Here is a 17,342-nt window from a genome sequence, read left to right on the forward strand (position 1 = left end):
CCAGATCATTGGACTCCAGAGCTCTTTCCGAAATTACATTCGGGTCATTACAATGTCTTGTAGGCTATTAGTTAAGCAGAGGACTAGCTAATTTAATTATGCTGGACAAGGAGAAAATAACATCAAATAAACCCTAGAATTAACTGGAACATGACTTCTTATTATTAGAGGAAGCCTCATCTTTTATCTGCCAAGTTAGTCATAAGTGCGACTTAGTTGAATTGGATCAAGATATATATTGTCTTCATAATGCATTCAGTAGGAAAAAAAAGAAATTCATTAGCAGAAAAAAAACCCCGAGTTATATATAAATATTAGTAAAGACATTTGGATCTACTTAAAATATAATGTTAAAATAGATGACACTCAAACTCTGTATTATCAATCTGTAGGAAATTATTTGGTTTTATGAATCTGAATAAAGTGGGTTTTTTTTTTTAAACTTTGACTACATCAGTCCTTTTGATTTTGTAATTTTCAATTCTTTTTCAACTGTGATCTCTTGGTGGTTCATATTTTATAGACAGCTTTCAAAGAAATACTTCAAATAATTAATAAGAAGCATCCATTCCTAAGACCTTCCTCACCACTTAAAAGGGAGACATCTTTTTAAAATATGGCACCAATATGGTACCAAAATATATTGGAAGAAAGGATGAAAGGGAAATTACTGATAATACTGGAAGCCACCCTAAACATGACTAAAAGAGAAAATGAAGTCTCTGTGGGAAATAAGGAGCATAAATACTCAAGAGTCTGATTCATTCCCTCTAGAAATATTTTCTCCTTTCTGTGATCTCTAGAAAACATGAGAAACGGTTTATCAGTTAAAGAGTGTCCCGGGAAGTGTTGAACTGTAATGTTCTTGTCTCATAGAAGGAATATAAAAAAGATTTGGAAAATGAAATAAGAGGGAAAGGAATGGAACTTAACTCAGACGTTCTTGATATTCAGCGAGCAAAACGCGCATCTGAAATGGCAAGTGAGGTGAGTATATTTATTCACCAGCTGAGAATGTATGGATTTCTCAGCTGATTTCCTTGTCTGTAAATCTTTCTCCAAGATTATAGACAGTCCACAACTTCTGTGTATGAGATGAATACGAGTAGCTATGTCCTAGTTGTCATTTCCCAGTTGATGAATTAAAAAAAAAAAAGTATGTTCACCATCTCCTTTCCACGTGGCATGAGAACCATGACCGTTTCCCCACTGTAGAGAGATATACATAAACCAGACTAAATAGGAAGCCCGACTACTTTTATGAGATTTAACTTGATCTTTTAAGTAAGTGAAAGGCAGAAGGTTGGGGACGGGCGTTGTGTTCCATCAAGAATTGCAGTACAGTTCACGAGCTCTCCTGCTCCCAGCCCAGCGGAGCCCCCCAGCCCTTACCCCCGCTGCTGGGTGAGCCCACAGCAACCTCTTTGGGAAATGAAATCCGTTGCTCACTTGGCATGGAATTTGTAGGAAGGAATGGAATGCTCCTGAAGCACTCAGTGCTTTCTTGCATCCTCGTGGTATGTTACTTTGGTGTCGGGTAATGACACTGTGCACGGAGGAGAGTCTAATTGAATTGAGCAGTGAGAAATTTAAAGTTGTGTCCCCGGATGTTGGTAACCTGTGATGGTGGTGATGAGGGTGACCCCATTTGTCAGGCTGCAAATGATAGGAGCCCAACTCAAACCCGGTTAAGCAACCAAGGGAATGTTTTGGCTTATGAATAGCGAAGTTCAAGGTCAAGTCTCCTTCAGGTTGGAATTCAAATGATGTCTCTCTTCCCTCATCTCTCAGTTCTGTTATCTTCTCTGTTGCTTCAACCTCGGGAGGCTGCCTCCAAGTGATGGCCCCTCCTCACAGTAGGGTGACTCACATCTGTGCCAGTAATCTCAGTGGGAAGTGAGCATCTGTTTCTTATAGTGACAGTGAAGGTCCTAGGATTGAATCTCATTGGATCCACTTGTATCCTGTGCCCACACCCATTGTCCTAATCATTGTATCTGGAGCCAGAGGAGTGTAATGTGCGGATGATCTGGTATGGTTCTCATGGTCACTCATTTGTTTGGTTAACTTCTTTGGTAGTTTAGGCGTATCATATTTTAATATAAAAGATTCAAGATTGTTGTGTGTTTTTAAAAAAATGTATACTCATCGTTGGCCATATTCATGTTCTTTAAATAAACTAAAGAAAGCATGAAAAGCCACTATGATGTCTTTGGCTAATACTGTCATCACACATTCTGAAATTAGTAATTCTGTACAGATTTTTCTGTTATGGTGACATGTGCAGTCCACATTCCGATGTAGAGCTTGTAATCACTTGTCCGTAATGCTTGGAAAAATCGTTTGACTCTCAATGGCAGAGTCCATCCACATACAGTTGAATGGCATGATGGCAGAAGGAACAGCAATAAATGAGCCTTAGCACATGAAAATAGGAGTAAAAGACCAAAAGAAGCTATCAGTTATTGAACACTTATTCTGCCCTGGACACTATGCTATATGCTCTCTGATCCTCACATGGATCCTGTATGCAGGAATTATTACGCCCATTTTGCAGATGAGTAAACCAGAAATATTAAACATTCCTTGTGTCACACCGCAGTTGAGAGCTCTGGCCTCAAAGCCAGCCTTCTTTCTCTAGCATCAACTCTCTTAAACCTACCTGTCTATCCTCCAGCCCTTCAGACCGTTGTCAGTGAAAATTCTCACCATGTATGATAAAAACCTTCAGAGCGTCCTATACTCTTCTTCAGTGAGAATAGTGATACAGTTTTAAGCAGATCAGAAAATTGAGTTCTAGGTGATCATTCATAGTACGAAGTAAGCTGTGTTTTCTTCTTATATATTCAGCCATCTTTTGGTATCATTGATTATAGATAGTATGTTTATCCCCAGAGTGTATGAATATTATGAAATGTAGCCTTTTTTTTCTTTTCTTTTTTTTTTTTTTTTTTGCAGAAAGAATACAAGAAAGACCTGGAGTCAAAAATTAAAGGGAGAGGGATGCACATTGGCACTGACACCCTTGAAATACAACATGCCAAGAAAGCTTCAGAGATAGCTAGTCAGGTTAGTGGAGCGAATGGTGCAGATGCCTTAAAACCTGGATTTTGGAATTGAACAAATCGTATTAACAACCTGATTAACACATGGAATTTCCCAAAGCTTTGTGACTAGTGTAGAAGTTTGGAATGGAAACCATTCCAAATCATCATGCTTGTTTGAAAATTTACAGTTTCTGCTTTACTCATTTCCTTTAAATATATCAAAGAAAACTTGGGGGGAAGTCATGTTAATAGAACACACACACACACACACACACACACACACACACACCTTCTTACCTTATTCTTGTAATACAAAAAATTTCACATTCGTCTAGGCTACAATAAATGTTTTCATACTATGTTTTATTTTAAAGGATAGGTCACGTGCTGCCTGGTATATCTGTGTTTCCCACTCTCTGAACAGAACTTGAAAAATCACATATTGAGACTCCAACATGAAAGCGATAACCATTTCTGCATGATTTGGTTGCACATTCTTGAAATAATCCCTGTTGACCTCATCACCGTGCCTGAAATTCTTGCAGGGTTAGCATTTTGTATGAAAGTATTTTGTATTAAAGTATTCTATATCATGAATGACCATGTTCATTCATTTAATATTTTCCTCTTCATGTAATACATGTAACGACAGGATTTTAATTTAGAAGTTTTGGCTTAGATGCTATGATATGATAGATAACAGATAACACAGTGTAGGAGTCAGCCCATATGTGTATTTTTTGGAAGGAAATACCTCAGAATCAGTTCCATACCTCTTGAACTCCTCCAGCAATTTTTTTTAATTTTATTTTTTTATTTTAGGGTGGAATTTTATTTTTTTTCTTAACTATTTATTTTTTAAATATGAAATTCATTGTCAAATTGGTTTCCATACAGCACCCAGTGCTCATCCCAACAGGTGCCCTCCTTAATGCCCATCACCCACCCTCCCCTCCCTCCCACCCCCCATCAACCCTCAGATTGTTCTCAGTGTTCAAGATTCTCCTATGGTTTGGCTCCCTCCCTCTCTAACTTTTCCAGCAATTTTGAGACTATAAGGGTGTCACTGGAGGGGGTGCCTGGGTGGCTCAGTTAACTGAGTGTTCAACTCTTGGTTTTGGCAGAGGTCATGATCCCAGGGCTGTGAGATCGAGCCCTGTGTTGGGCTCTATGCGATTTTCTCTCTCTCTCTCTCTCTCTCTCTCTCTCTCTCTCTCTCTCCCCGACTCGCACAATAAATAAATAAGTCAGTCACTGGAGCAGAGAGTATTTGGAAAGAGGTGATTTTGTGAGAAGCATCTGTAAAGAGAATATTGGGGTGCAGGTTAAGGCATGCTGCTCACTTACCTCAAGGCTGAGCAGGGGGGTGGGAGGCGGGGCGGGTTCAGTGGAACTACCCTGAGAGCTGTAATGTGACCCTGGCAGTGACCTCAGGAAGAGCTGGCTCAGGATTGACTCCTCTCGGGAAATCTGGAGGGTAGGAGGCTCCTACCTGATTAACTGCCAGGTGCTGCATGCCCAGGGTTAGGGACTGGCCAGGAGGATGGGATGATTCTAACTGGTTTAGACAAAGCATCTGGGGATGCCGTAAGATGTTTGACCAACAGGGGTTTCATTTAGAAATGGTGGAGTTGGGGGACTGCATGCCGAACAGGCGCTTGAAAATCTTTCACTAGACCTCTCCTTCCATTCTTCTCCTGAGAGATTGCCATTGTTGCAAATTTGCTGTAGAACCTTCCAGATCTATTTTTATGTGTAATAAAATAAACATACATGAGGCACACATGGACTGAAAAATCCGTAAATACCATGTGTTTTGATCTGTGCTGTGTTTTTCTCGCTTCGTATTATGGACCCTTTTCCGTGTTACTTCATATAGTTCTACCTCATTCTTACAGGAGGATTAAGTGTTTCATAACATGGATGTGAATATGCAACCATTTACCTTTCGATGTGTCACAGGCATTGCCACATGTAAACGACACGTAAAGTGTACCAACATGCTCTCGATATTACGTGCCAAAACCAGAACCCTTAATTTTCCCCCAGATCTGCTTTCCTTTTCCACTCCCTTCTCAGCAAATGGCATCAGTGAGGTCTCAGAAGCCACTGAGATTCCTTTTGTCGGCAACTTTATTGACTCCACCCCCAACATGTTTTCTAAATCCATCCACTTTGCTCTGCCCTAGTCCAAGCTCTGTCTTGTTACTCATTTCGTAGATTTAATTGTACTTTTTAGTGGTGGCTTCCTTGGGCCACGTAATTAACTACCAAGAAACTACCAAATCACTACTTACAATTCTCTGAAATTTGTCTCTTTATTAGGAGAGGGCAATATCCAATTCAAGGTACTGGATTGGGGTAAGGGGGTTGGGAGTGAGGGATTCGAGGCTGGAGAAGAGGATTCAAAATCATCCTCATGGGCCTGAGAATTGAAACCAAAAGAAAGCATCCTTGCCCTAGAGAAAACAATGTGGAAAGAACATAAATTTGTGATTTTACATTTTTACCTAAGACAGGTTTCTAAGACATACTCCTTTGATGACATGTTAGAATGTCATGTCTTTCCTTCTAATGGTATAGATTTGTTTTACTCAACTATACGCTGCTTTCAATTTCTCTGTGTACCTTAGGGCTGGATGCTAGTTATTGAGAAGAGGGGGGAAAAAGGCCTGGGGGGGTCAGCTGTCCTATGACTGCCCATACATCAGGGTTGTGGTGATGTTATTATCTTTGCAATCCAAAGATCTCATTTGCGTGTAATCATAGCCATGTCCCATTTTACCCAATTGACAGGCTTTCACATTCATTTCAGCCAAACTTTGGGACTTTTCTGTAGTTCAAGGTTTAATTTTTCAAAGAAATGAATGAGGTATATATTGCTACATGAATGACTCCCAATAGTTAAACCCTCCAATACCTATGGAATTGACCATAGGACTTCCTTTAGCCAAGAGGACATTAGCACACATGACTCAGACAGAGCCTCTAAAAGCTCTTGTGCACGGGGGCTTGCCTTTTGGAATAAAGGTGCTGTTATGTTGTTTTAAGCCTCCTAAGTTTTAGAGTGTTTTACTGTGCATTAATACATAAATGATGTAACTAGTGTCCTATGTAGTCTATGTGCTTTAGAACGCTTTTAGATTTGAACATTCATATTGCAAAATTAAGTGACATACTTCTACCCTGGGACCGTGGTGGCTGTGTATGATCAGTGCCTCAGTTTCTTTTTTAAAGAAATGTAAATGTGTATTTATTAATTTTGAGAGAGAGAGAAAGAGATCGTGAGTGGAAAGGGGCAGAGAGAGAGAGAGAGAGAGAATCCTAACCAAGCTCTGTACTTTTAATGCAGAGCCTAATGTGGGGCTCGAATTCACGAAACCGTCAGATCGTGCATGACCTGAGCTGAAACCAAGAGATGGAAACTCAACCAAGTGAGCCTCCCAGGCACCCCGGTGCCTCACTTTCTACATACATTATCCTTCAAATGAAGTGCTTTGTTTCAGGGCCTTAAAGAGGCTTACTGAAAATGGAGGGCTTTTTATAGACATACTGAAAATGACTTTTGTGATCTTGCAAGTTAAATACTATTACTTAAAGTGTATTCAGAAAAGTGAAGTTGAGGCTCTGAGTCAGTGAAAATAGGCCAAGTTTTGAATAGAAGATAGGGCAAAATATAATATTTCTCTGCGATTGAGATCTTTGTTTATACCTTTTAAAATTTAGGATATGACAAATAAGCCAACATTTACTCTATACAGGGAATGTACAAATCTCGATTATGGCATATCTACAGTATGTTAACATAATAGGAAATAACTGTTTCAGAAGAAATTTAATTAGATACATTCAATCGTTTTCTTTGAACAAAATTTTTCATTGAAGAATACATACGTACAGAAAAGTGTACAACTTGTGCACATCTTGCTCTATTTTTTATGATGAGTTTTCAAATGTGACAAGTCTCTGAGCCATGTTGTGTCTGTGTAATTATGACTGTTTTGTGAGTAACACATAATTCAGTTTAAGCTTCTCAGATAATTTATTGTTCTTAGAACCAAACAGTAGAGGAAGCCCTAGGCACGGCTTGATCTGGAGCCCAGACCATGTGATTCGGTTTTAGTTTCTATTTTCGGGTCTCAGGCGGGCTTTCTTCTGTTTGCAAAGAGGCTTTTCGTGGCTCCTGGGGTCCCCTTCTTCTCCACCCATGTCTAGAAGAAGAAGACAAACTTCTTGATATCTTGTGTAGTAAAAGAATCACCCTTATCCCTGGAGCAGTCACGAAGCACCAGGGATGGGGTCTAATGATTTATGTAAGCCCAAGAGGACCCTCACACTTAGGCCAGTCTCACCCAACTGCATTGGGGGAGCAGTGAGTTGCCTGTTGGCCAGTCAGGGAGCTAATGGGGGGGGCAGTGGGGGAAAGAGGGACTGGATTCCAGAAAAGCAACCAACAATGATTCGCTACAGAGCAAAAAGTGACAGTGTTACAATCATGTTTTATTGATATTCATCAAATGAATTATATATTAACCAATAATTGATCAATTTGATCACATTGAAATATAAAAACTTTCCCCTTGGCTGTGTTCTCTCTCCTAATTCAGGTTAGTAGAAAACAGCCTTCTGATTACTTGTGAATAAGTCACTCCAAGCCATGTTCCTCCCACAAGTTAAAACTCTTCCTAGTTTTGTAGAAATAAAAGAAGTAAGAGTCAAAAGCCATGATCCTGATGCCAAAATGACATCACAGTTTTCAACGGTTTTTCAAATTCACGTGGAGCCCTCACTGCGTGTTTTATTTTCTCCAGAAAGACTATAAGAGAGATCTGGAGACTGAAATAAAAGGGAAGGGCATGCAGGTGGGCACAGACACTCCTGATATCCAGAGAGCTAAGAAGGCATCCGAAATGGCCAGCCAGGTAAGAAACAGATGGGGATACAAGGTTGACATCAGACACAGGGAGTTGTGTATAGAAAAAGCGTAAATGGCGTCTTCACACGTGTGGCTTTGACAGTCAAACACGCAAATATCTGCATTACAATGGAAGGTTAAGCAAAGCTCTGAAGATTATTTTCTGTTCTTTTAGAAAGAATATAAGAAAGACTTGGAAAATGAAATTAAAGGGAAAGGGATGCAAATAAGCATGGACATCCCGGACATGCTTCGAGCCAAGAGGGCATCGGAGATCTATAGCCAGGTTGGTAGGAATGCGTTCTTCTGATATTCAATCACCATATGCTTCATGTGTCTCTAAGATTGATATCTTTTGAGGGCATTGTATTCAAAGTCAGTGCACTCGATTATAAAGGAGCTATTGGCCAAACTTGATTAATCTCACTAACAAAAGGGACAAGTGCTGTAAATTCAATTCAATGGATGTTACTGAGTGTCCGGGCTCCCCTGTTTGAGTCCAACGACATTTTGATCTTTTTATTTTTATTTTTTGACTCTGCACACTTGGATCCAGTGCTCCCATTACAGAAAGTGATTACAAAATGAGTTTGTCTCTTAACCGTTTCATAATGCATATTATCCTTAAAACAATCAGCTCCAACTAAGAGTGAATAAAACCACACAAGGTGGAAGGTGAAATAGAATATTAACTAAAAATTAAGAGAAGAACTGTTTTCTTGGTAAGATTTAATTTACCAAGTGTACCTACCTGTCACGTGTCCTCTAGAAAACCCTTTAGAAAAAAAAAAAAAACAAAAACTCTCATAGGAAAGCTGGATATGAATATGACCACAAAAGACTATATGCAATGGAAGAAGAAGTTCTTGATAAAATCTGATCCGGGCAAAAAAATTCATTAGTGAATATTGTCTTTGCTATCCAATGTACAAGGAAAAGAGTGCATCCCAATGGGAAAAAAAAATAATAAAAGGGGAATGAAAAATTAAAATGGTTATAGAAAACTGACCAAGGAATTACATTTGATTAACGGGATTTATGAAGAAGATACTTTTCAACAAAATCTGACCAAATTTGTTAACATTCCAGTTAAAACGTAAGCAGTGGGTCCAAACACCTGCTGGTGCAAAAGGGGGTGTCCTGATGGCCGTCAAATGCCAGAGGACTTGTGTGCTTCGCGGCCTCCTCAGATGATACAGCTGTTGGATGGTCCTGAAGTGCGTGTTCATCTGTCCTCAATGTCTCATGCTGGCACATGAACTTGTAGAAGTTGGCTATATCGGCTGACTAAACTTAGAAGTAAATACGTAAAATAGGCAAATGGCCATTGGAATCAGTGGAGGAAATTTACTGTGTCTAGAATGCCAATCTCATTCATTCATTCATTCAGAAAATACTTTCATTTACATGCAAAACTAGACCTGGTTTTGCCCTTGGGGAACTGCAGACTAATCTAATAATCAATAATCATGCAAATATTACAAAGCGTGATGTGTGCCACCAGGAAGTAAGGCATCGGGCGTAAAGGCTTTCCATAGGAAGTGACACCTGAACCATCAGAATTCCTGCTTTAACTTGATAGCATTGCTTTTGTGTATGTGTGACAGAAGGATACATCTAACTTCAAGGAGTTTTAATTATTTAGGATACAGTTGTAATGATGCTGTGCTGAGTCTCAATAATAATTACCTTTCTTCACAAGCCGCAGCATGCCATCATGGCTAAATTTTTTTCAACGTTTTTTTTTTTTTTTTTTAATTTATTTTTGGGACAGAGAGAGACAGAGCATGAACGGGGGAGGGGCAGAGAGAGAGGGAGGCACAGAAGCGGAAACAGGCTCCAGGCTCCGAGCCGTCAGCCCAGAGCCCGACGCGGGGCTCGAACCCACGGACCGCGAGATCGTGACCCGGCTGAAGTCGGACGCTTAACCGACTGCGCCACCCAGGCGCCCCGCCATCATGGCTAATTTTGCTGGCTCTAGACCCAGAGTGCCTGGGTTCAAATCCTTGCTCTGACACTCCTTAGCTCGTGTCTCAGTTTCCCCATCTGTAAGGGGAGACAGTGATAGTATCTGCTTGTGGGGTTGATTCGGTGTGTTAATGCGGGTCTCGAACCAAACCTACAATGTAAAAATGCTGGTACTCAGAGAAGGTATTGGAGCTCTCAGTAGTAATACATTTACTAGACAGAAGAATTGAGATTTTTATGTCAACTACAGAAATCCTAGTACCTTTCCATTATACAAATGTCTCTTTTTCTGAAGTAGGAAGCAAAAAGCTTAAATCCAGAAGCGTGAGAAATGGCGGGTGGAGAGAGCCAGCTTACTTGCAGGAGCTCTAGGGGCTCCTTTGAACAGGGACCGGGCTGCTCATCAAAGAGTAGGTTTCTTCTGTGTTCTCGTCACCAATTCCAATGCATGTATGTGGAGGCTTCCCCACCCCGACAGCCAGTTCTCGGACACCAGTCGGGTATGGGAGAATTCAGCTCACCTCTGACACCATCTACTGGAAGACAGCACCAAGTTCCATAGGTTGAGGGTTCAGTCCTACGGGACTGTCCCCCTCCCCTCTTCAGATACCAGTTGCAAGCTGTCTGTCACCTGTGCTTTTGACCAACAGGCTATAGACCAGAGGTTCCTGGGACCCCCCCTCCTTGGGTCTGATTCATTTGCTAGGGCAGCTCACAGAACTCAGAAACATTTTACTGACTAGATCAGTCGGTCATTATAAAAAGTTATAACTCAGAACAGCCAGATGGAAGAGGGCGCGGGGAAAGGTCGCAGAACTTTCGAGCCCCCTCCAGGTTCATTCACCATTTCCCCCAAATCTCCAAATGTTCACCAACCTGGAATCTCTCTGAACCCTCTCCTTCTGGGTTTTTATGGAGGCTCCATTACATAGGGCATGACTGATGAACTCATTGGCAATTGGTGACGATTCAGCCTCCAGCCCCTCTCCCATCCCCAGAGGTTGGGGGTTGGGACTGAAAGGTCCAACCCTCTAATCACAAGTTTGGTTTCCTTGGCAACCAGTCTCATACTTCAGTGTGTCCAAATACCATTTCGTTAACATAGCAAGAGATACCTTCATCACTCTCACCACAAGAAATTCTGAGGGTTTTAGGAGTTCTGTGCAAGAAATAGGGACAAAGACCATAGATATATCTTATTATAAATCACAATATCACAAGGTTCTAAACTTAGGAGTGACATAGAGGCCAAGCCCTCCAGAGGCCTTTGAATGGACTAGGGTGGGGACCATCGCCTGAGAAGAGGGGAGGCCGCTTTTCTACTCTGTTTTCTTACTCTGTTTGCTTACTCCCTTGATTTTTGCTGTCACCTCAACAACTGCTTTGAATCAACATATATGGAAGAGGCATCATTTTCTTTCTATCTCTCATGCCTGTGGACACACACAAACGCACACACAGTTTCAGATTCATGTTAGCTGTTTCTATTTCTAGAAAAAGTATAAAGACGAAGCAGAGAAGATGCTTTCTAACTATTCTTCAGTGGCAGATAGTCCTGAAATGCAGAGAATCAAGACAACTCAACAAAACATTAGTGCGGTGAGTAGTAATTCCCTGACAGTTGCCACTTTGAAATTTTGTTTCCGTTAGGAGGGCCTTTGTTCCTCATTGTCTGATTGTGGCATTGTTTGAATTTTCTGTCAAACATATTATCTTTACTTCTTTAACATAATAAGAGTACTTTTAAACAACCAAAATTCGGGGCGCCTGGGTGGCTCAGTCGGTTAAGCATCTGACTTCTGCTCAGATCATGATCTCGCAGTTTGTGAGTTCGAGCCCCGCATCGGGCTCTGTGCTAACAGCTCAGAGCCTGGAGCCTGCTTCGGAGTCTGTGTCTCCCTCTCTCTTTGCCCCTCCCATGCTCACGCTCTGTCTCTCAATAATAAGTAAACGTTAAAATAAAACATTTTTTAAAGAACTAAAATTCAACCAAGTAAATTTAGAGATCTAATTGGTTTTATTCAATGATTCAGGAATCAGGAGGCATCGCATCTAACAAATAAATAGAGGATGATCGGTAGAGAGGTACAAAATGTAAGGCCTTTATAGGCCAAAGCTGCAGGACAAGGAAGTTATTAGCAAGAGAAAAGACAGGATTGCTTCAGACAAGGTCACCTTCCCTAGGAAAAGGGTGGGGGTCTATCATGCAGATTACCTCTCTTGCGCTGATCAGGAAATTCCAGGCTGATTGGTTTAAAATTCTGCTCTTGGGAGAGGCTGAAACTGCAATTAGGTTAGGTATTAAGTCTTGATGGGGTTTAACATAAGTGACTCCATTTTGGGCCTCTTGTTTGTTCTTTAATAGTACCAAATGTTCTTACAAGGTATAATTTATCATGATTGTTTTGGAATTACAAATTCAAATCTTCTTCTTTGGTATAAGCAAGAGTTCTTTTTAACTGAAATTTAAAATTTTACTTAGGAAAGAGGTCTTAATCTTCTACACAGATTCTACTTCAAAGAGGAGAATAACCATATGAAGTGATTTTCTTGCAGGTCACTGATTTAAAATGATAAGGTATTTAGGGATTTACTAGTTTGTAACCAATTCTTAAACTTTCATATTTTTTATTTTCAGGGATAGGAATTAAGGGACTGGGTCTACATTTAATGGATATATAAATTTGAATTATAAAATTACAAAAATTGACCAAACAGCCAATATTTTTATGTAGAACTAGCTCATTAGTCCTTTAGGAGTTAAGCAGATGTCTCGTCAAACTGTAATTGTGTTAAGTCTGAGGGCTTTTGGAATGTTTTCTACTTTGAAATAAATTGGCAAGCTCCAAACCTCAAGGTGTGCTAGACAGACGCTTCTGGGGCTTTCAAAGCAGGTGTGCTAATAAATGGAAAAGTCTGGCTGGAAGGGAAGATCTGGGAAAAAAGCTGTTTCCACCCTTATCTCCTGTGATTCCATGGTATTCTAGATTTTTATCTTGTGGAGGAAAACATCTCTGGGGCCTACTCTCCTACCCTCACCAGGGCCTCCTGGATCACCTAGTCTCAACAGAGGGAGTGGTTCTGTCCTCACATGCTTTTCTTACAATTATTCTATTATTCTGTAAACATTTTTTTTGTTGTTGTTGTTTTGCTTTGTCTTTTAAAATATTTATTTATTTATGAGACAGAGGAAGGCAGAATACGAGTGGGGGCGGGGGGCGGGCAGAGAAAGAGAGGGAGACACAGAATCCGAAGTAGGTTCCAGGTTCTGAGCTGTCAGCACAGAGCCCAACGCAGGGCTCGAACTCACGAACCCACAAGATCATGACCTGAGCTGAAGTCAGACACTTATCCGATTGAGCCACCCAGGCACCCCAGTTTGCTTTGTCTTTGAAAGGGGTGGCTGTTGGTAGGAGTGGAGAGACATGTGGGAAGGTTAATGAATAAGTGGAAGACAAGGGAAATAGAACGAGTAAACTTTGATGTTGGTGATAGAACCAGTATTTTCTTTGAAGAGAATGAAGGCATCTTTGTGTTTGGAGAGTAGCACTTGCTTAAAATTTCATGCTGTTTTTGAATTAAATGAGACTGCTTAGTAAGCTTTTATAATAATGCACTTTGATTTTCCTCAAACACACATGTGACATACATTCATATTTAAAGCCGGGAACTCTAGTTTGCCAACTTATATCCTTAGACCAAATAATCTGCGGCCACCTAGGGTAGCATGCATGCTCTAGAACCAAGTATGAGAGGGTTACTTGGGGAATACTATGCAATATGAAACCAGAATTGGGCATTTATTGTGATAATGGGTTATTTAATTGATTGATATGACCTTGGTACTTGTAAATAGAGGCTGTATTCACGTTACTTGAGAACCTGAGACGTTGTCTTTCTTTTACAAGAATCTAATCTAGGACTTGAATTCTAATACGCTTATAGTTATTCTTTCCTTCTCTTATAATTAAGGTATTTTATAAGAAAGAAGTAGGAGCTGGCACGGCCATAAAAGATACTCCAGAGACTGAACGAGTGAAGAAAAATCAGCAGAATATTAGTTCAGTAAGTTCTCCATAGCATTAATTATCCTTTCCAAAAGCAAACATCAGCTAGATAAATGTTTTCAGTTCTTTGCTAAACTGGCTGCTTTTCTTTTATTCTTCGCTTTGTTAAAATGCTGTTTCATCAAATATCAAAGGTCTCAGTTTCAGAAGGAAAACTGTAGCCTTGTTCCCCTTGAACCTAAAGCAGTGTTTCATCTTGATATATCATAGTGCACAAGAGATAGATCACTTTAATAGTCCAGTAATGAAATCTGGGATTAGATTTCATCTTTTGAACAGAATTTTAACTGTATTAAATTTTTCAGAGAAAAGATAAATTTCAGTACCTCTCCACAACTTGGAGGAAAGAAATTTTACCCTGTAGAATGATTAAAGGCCCTTAGCACATTGATTTGGTGGCTTAAGAGAAGGTTTCAAAGGCCCCGTTTGCCTTTTTCTTTCTCCAGCCCCCAGCAAAACAAAAACAGGCACCTTCACCATGATTTGTAAAATAATTTACCCTCCAGTTACCTTTGAGCTTGGGGGGAAGGGTAGAGGAGGCAAGGAGCAAGTCCTGTGATGGGTAAAAAACTTCTCCATTCAGTGCTTGACAATTTACAATGAATAATTGCTATCTTTACCAACAACAATTCTTACATGGATATTTAGTTTCTTGTTGAGGAAGTCATAAGGTTCTTTCCTGAAATCCCCTTCTTTCCTTTTCTTTTCTTTTCTTTTCTTTTCTTTTCTTTTCTTTTCTTTTTTTTTTTCAGAGATAGAGAGAGAGTGCTCATTTTCAGAGCATCTCAGTCAAATGCTCAGGGCTCCTGGGTGGCTCAGTCCTTTGGGTGTCTGACTCTTGATTTTGGCTCAGGTCATGATCCCAGGACCTTGGGATCAAGCCCCATGTTGGGATTCGTGCTGGGCATGGAGACTGCTTGAGATTCTCTCTCTCTCTCTCTCTCTCTCTCTCTCTCTCTCTCTCTCTTCCTCTGCCCCTCTCCCTTGCTTGCACTCTCTCTCTCAAAATAAAATAAAAATAAAAATAAAAATAAAGAGTCAGGTGCTCAATGAACTGAGCCACGCAGGCACCCCTGAAATCCCTTTCGTGACCTTTCTCTTCACCTTCACTCTTAGACACAGAGCCTTTCGTTAACTAATTGAAGCAGAACTGGTCTGGTTAGACTTACGTATCAGTCAGGACAGTATGTGGCATTCTAGAGTATGAGTATGCGTTGGCTTTTGCAGAGAAAAAATAGAAAAGGCAAGGTAATGCTGTATTAAATCATATTTCAAAAAAATCTGCAGAATACTAGTGCAGTAAAATTTCTGTAGTCTGAATGAAGCTAGCTCCTGAAGGAGGCTTACAGAGAAGACCTTACAATGAGGGTGTTCCCGTCCACCATGGCGAGAGCCTGTGTCAGGCCATGCTGGGGTCCAGCTGGAGAAGTTTGTTTGGCAGAGAAGGAGGAAATGTTTGTTTCCTTCACTTTCAAATGATAATATTTGAAATGCACCCATCAGTGTACTGAGATACAGTGTTATAAATGTTCTGTGGTAGACGATTCCATTGCCTGCAGTAAAATGACTGCCTTTTTGATTAGTTTAGAGTCGTCTGAAAAACAAAAATGTTCATCTTTAATCATGTTTAGCTTCTCACCCGAGGAAAATCGCACAGAGTAGTGCGGTTTATCATTTCTTTTTCCAGCGTCCCACTGCCTTTTCCAGCAAACAATAAATGTGTAGTTCTGTATCTCTATAAGGTTGGGCCATAAACTCCTGCTTAGTATTCAAATGGAAAGTTGCCCTTTCAAGATTAGCTAGATCTGTCAAACGAAGATATGATTCTCTAACATTTAAAGATCTCGACATTTTCCACCTCCACCGTACAAGCCTTTTAGCTATTAGCTTTCTCTGTTAAGGAGTGTTTTTGAATCTTATTTAGAGGGTGTCTTTCTTGGTGTATTCTCAATTTAACTGTTTCACATCTGAGCTAACATTGTTATTGTTACCCATATTCAACCTACGGCTACTAGGACATGGATGATATCTTAGATATTTAGGTTACCATTTCTTTGCGACTGTCAGTGTGGATTTCAGCCTTCATCATTTAAACATTACCAAGTGATTTCTAAACCCTGTCTTGTGTAGATTTAAGTCTTTGCTAAATTTCAGCATGTGCCTCTTAAGTCCAGCCTGTGTTTGCATACAAATAAATATTTATGTGTGTCCTTTTTCTTGAATCTAATCTTCCGTGAATTTTAGACATATTAAAATACCACCAGATAGGATGGCATTACTAATCTTTTCATAAATTTAAAGAGCTGTTTCTTGTCCCATGCCTAGCAGTGTGCTGGCATTATCATTTTTGTCTGGTTGATCTTCCTCTAAATGGATTTGAAGGAAAGGCTTTTGAATAGAATGGGTGCCAGACTACATACAGGCTGGCTTTGTATAATGTGATTATGTGGGTACAAGACACTTCCTGACTTTTTGCCACTGGCCCTTCCATAGTGAACAGAGGTCATGGCCTCTGCTTTTAGTACATTTCCCTCCACCTTCCTCTTTCTCTTCTTTTATTGTGGCCACTTAATTTTTTTCCTTATCCTGGATTATTTGTGTGCTCTCACTCAGATAAGCAGTCTTCCCGAAGACTCTGCCCCTAACTCGGTTTGACTTTGGACTTTAAATGCATGATAAATTGTAATTCATACATTAATGAGTAGAAACTGCTTTTCAGATAGAAAAATGATAAGTTATTATATTACTTAAGATAATTCCCAAGGGTTTTTATTTGTGTGTGTGTGTGTGTGTGTGTGTGTGTGTGAGTGTGTGTGTTTGTATCTGCCTAATGATAAAACTTATCCTCGTAAGCGGCATTTGCTTATTGTAATTAAATAAACTCCTGTAGTATGGCGAGGTGAATAAATATGAGTTTATTTACACTTTAGGATAAAGGAATCCTAAAAGCATCACCAGCTGAAATAAAAATTTGTGTTCCCATGGAAGGAAAATTAACGTTGGCGGTGAAAAAAGTTCAACTATGTAATGGTTACAAATGCAGAATTCTTACCTCGCAAGCCTTGTGTTGAATAAAACCCACACTGTTGTTCCAATACATTATTCAGGGGAAATACAAAGGAGAGATAAAGCAGGCAACAGCCATCTCCGATCCTCCAGAGTTAAGAGAGCCAAAGAAAACCAGGAGAACATCAGCAATGTGTGATCATGTTTCTTTAAGTACTGTTTTCTATTTTATTGGATGGCAGTAGACAATGGGGGGCCCAGCACTTACACAGGTGAAGTCCCGTGATGATGCATTCTGTTGCTGGAGGGCCCGTTCCTGGAAGGTGGAGATAGGATTTC

General features: G+C 40.1%; 1 protein-coding gene across 1 annotated transcript in view; it reads left to right on the plus strand.

Moving 5' to 3' along the window:
* The window catches only part of NEBL (nebulette), a 111,003-nt gene that overhangs the window by 51,855 nt on the left and 41,806 nt on the right, over positions 1–17,342 (plus strand). Inside the window, 8 exon segments of the mRNA XM_058681753.1 lie at positions 877–987; positions 2,959–3,069; positions 7,859–7,969; positions 8,138–8,248; positions 11,425–11,529; positions 13,903–13,995; positions 17,105–17,156; positions 17,159–17,196. Coding sequence (XP_058537736.1) covers positions 877–987; positions 2,959–3,069; positions 7,859–7,969; positions 8,138–8,248; positions 11,425–11,529; positions 13,903–13,995; positions 17,105–17,156; positions 17,159–17,196 — 732 coding nt within the window.

The sequence above is a fragment of the Neofelis nebulosa genome, chromosome 8, assembly GCF_028018385.1.
Source record: "Neofelis nebulosa isolate mNeoNeb1 chromosome 8, mNeoNeb1.pri, whole genome shotgun sequence".
In the NCBI taxonomy this organism is placed as follows: Eukaryota; Metazoa; Chordata; class Mammalia; order Carnivora; family Felidae; genus Neofelis; species Neofelis nebulosa.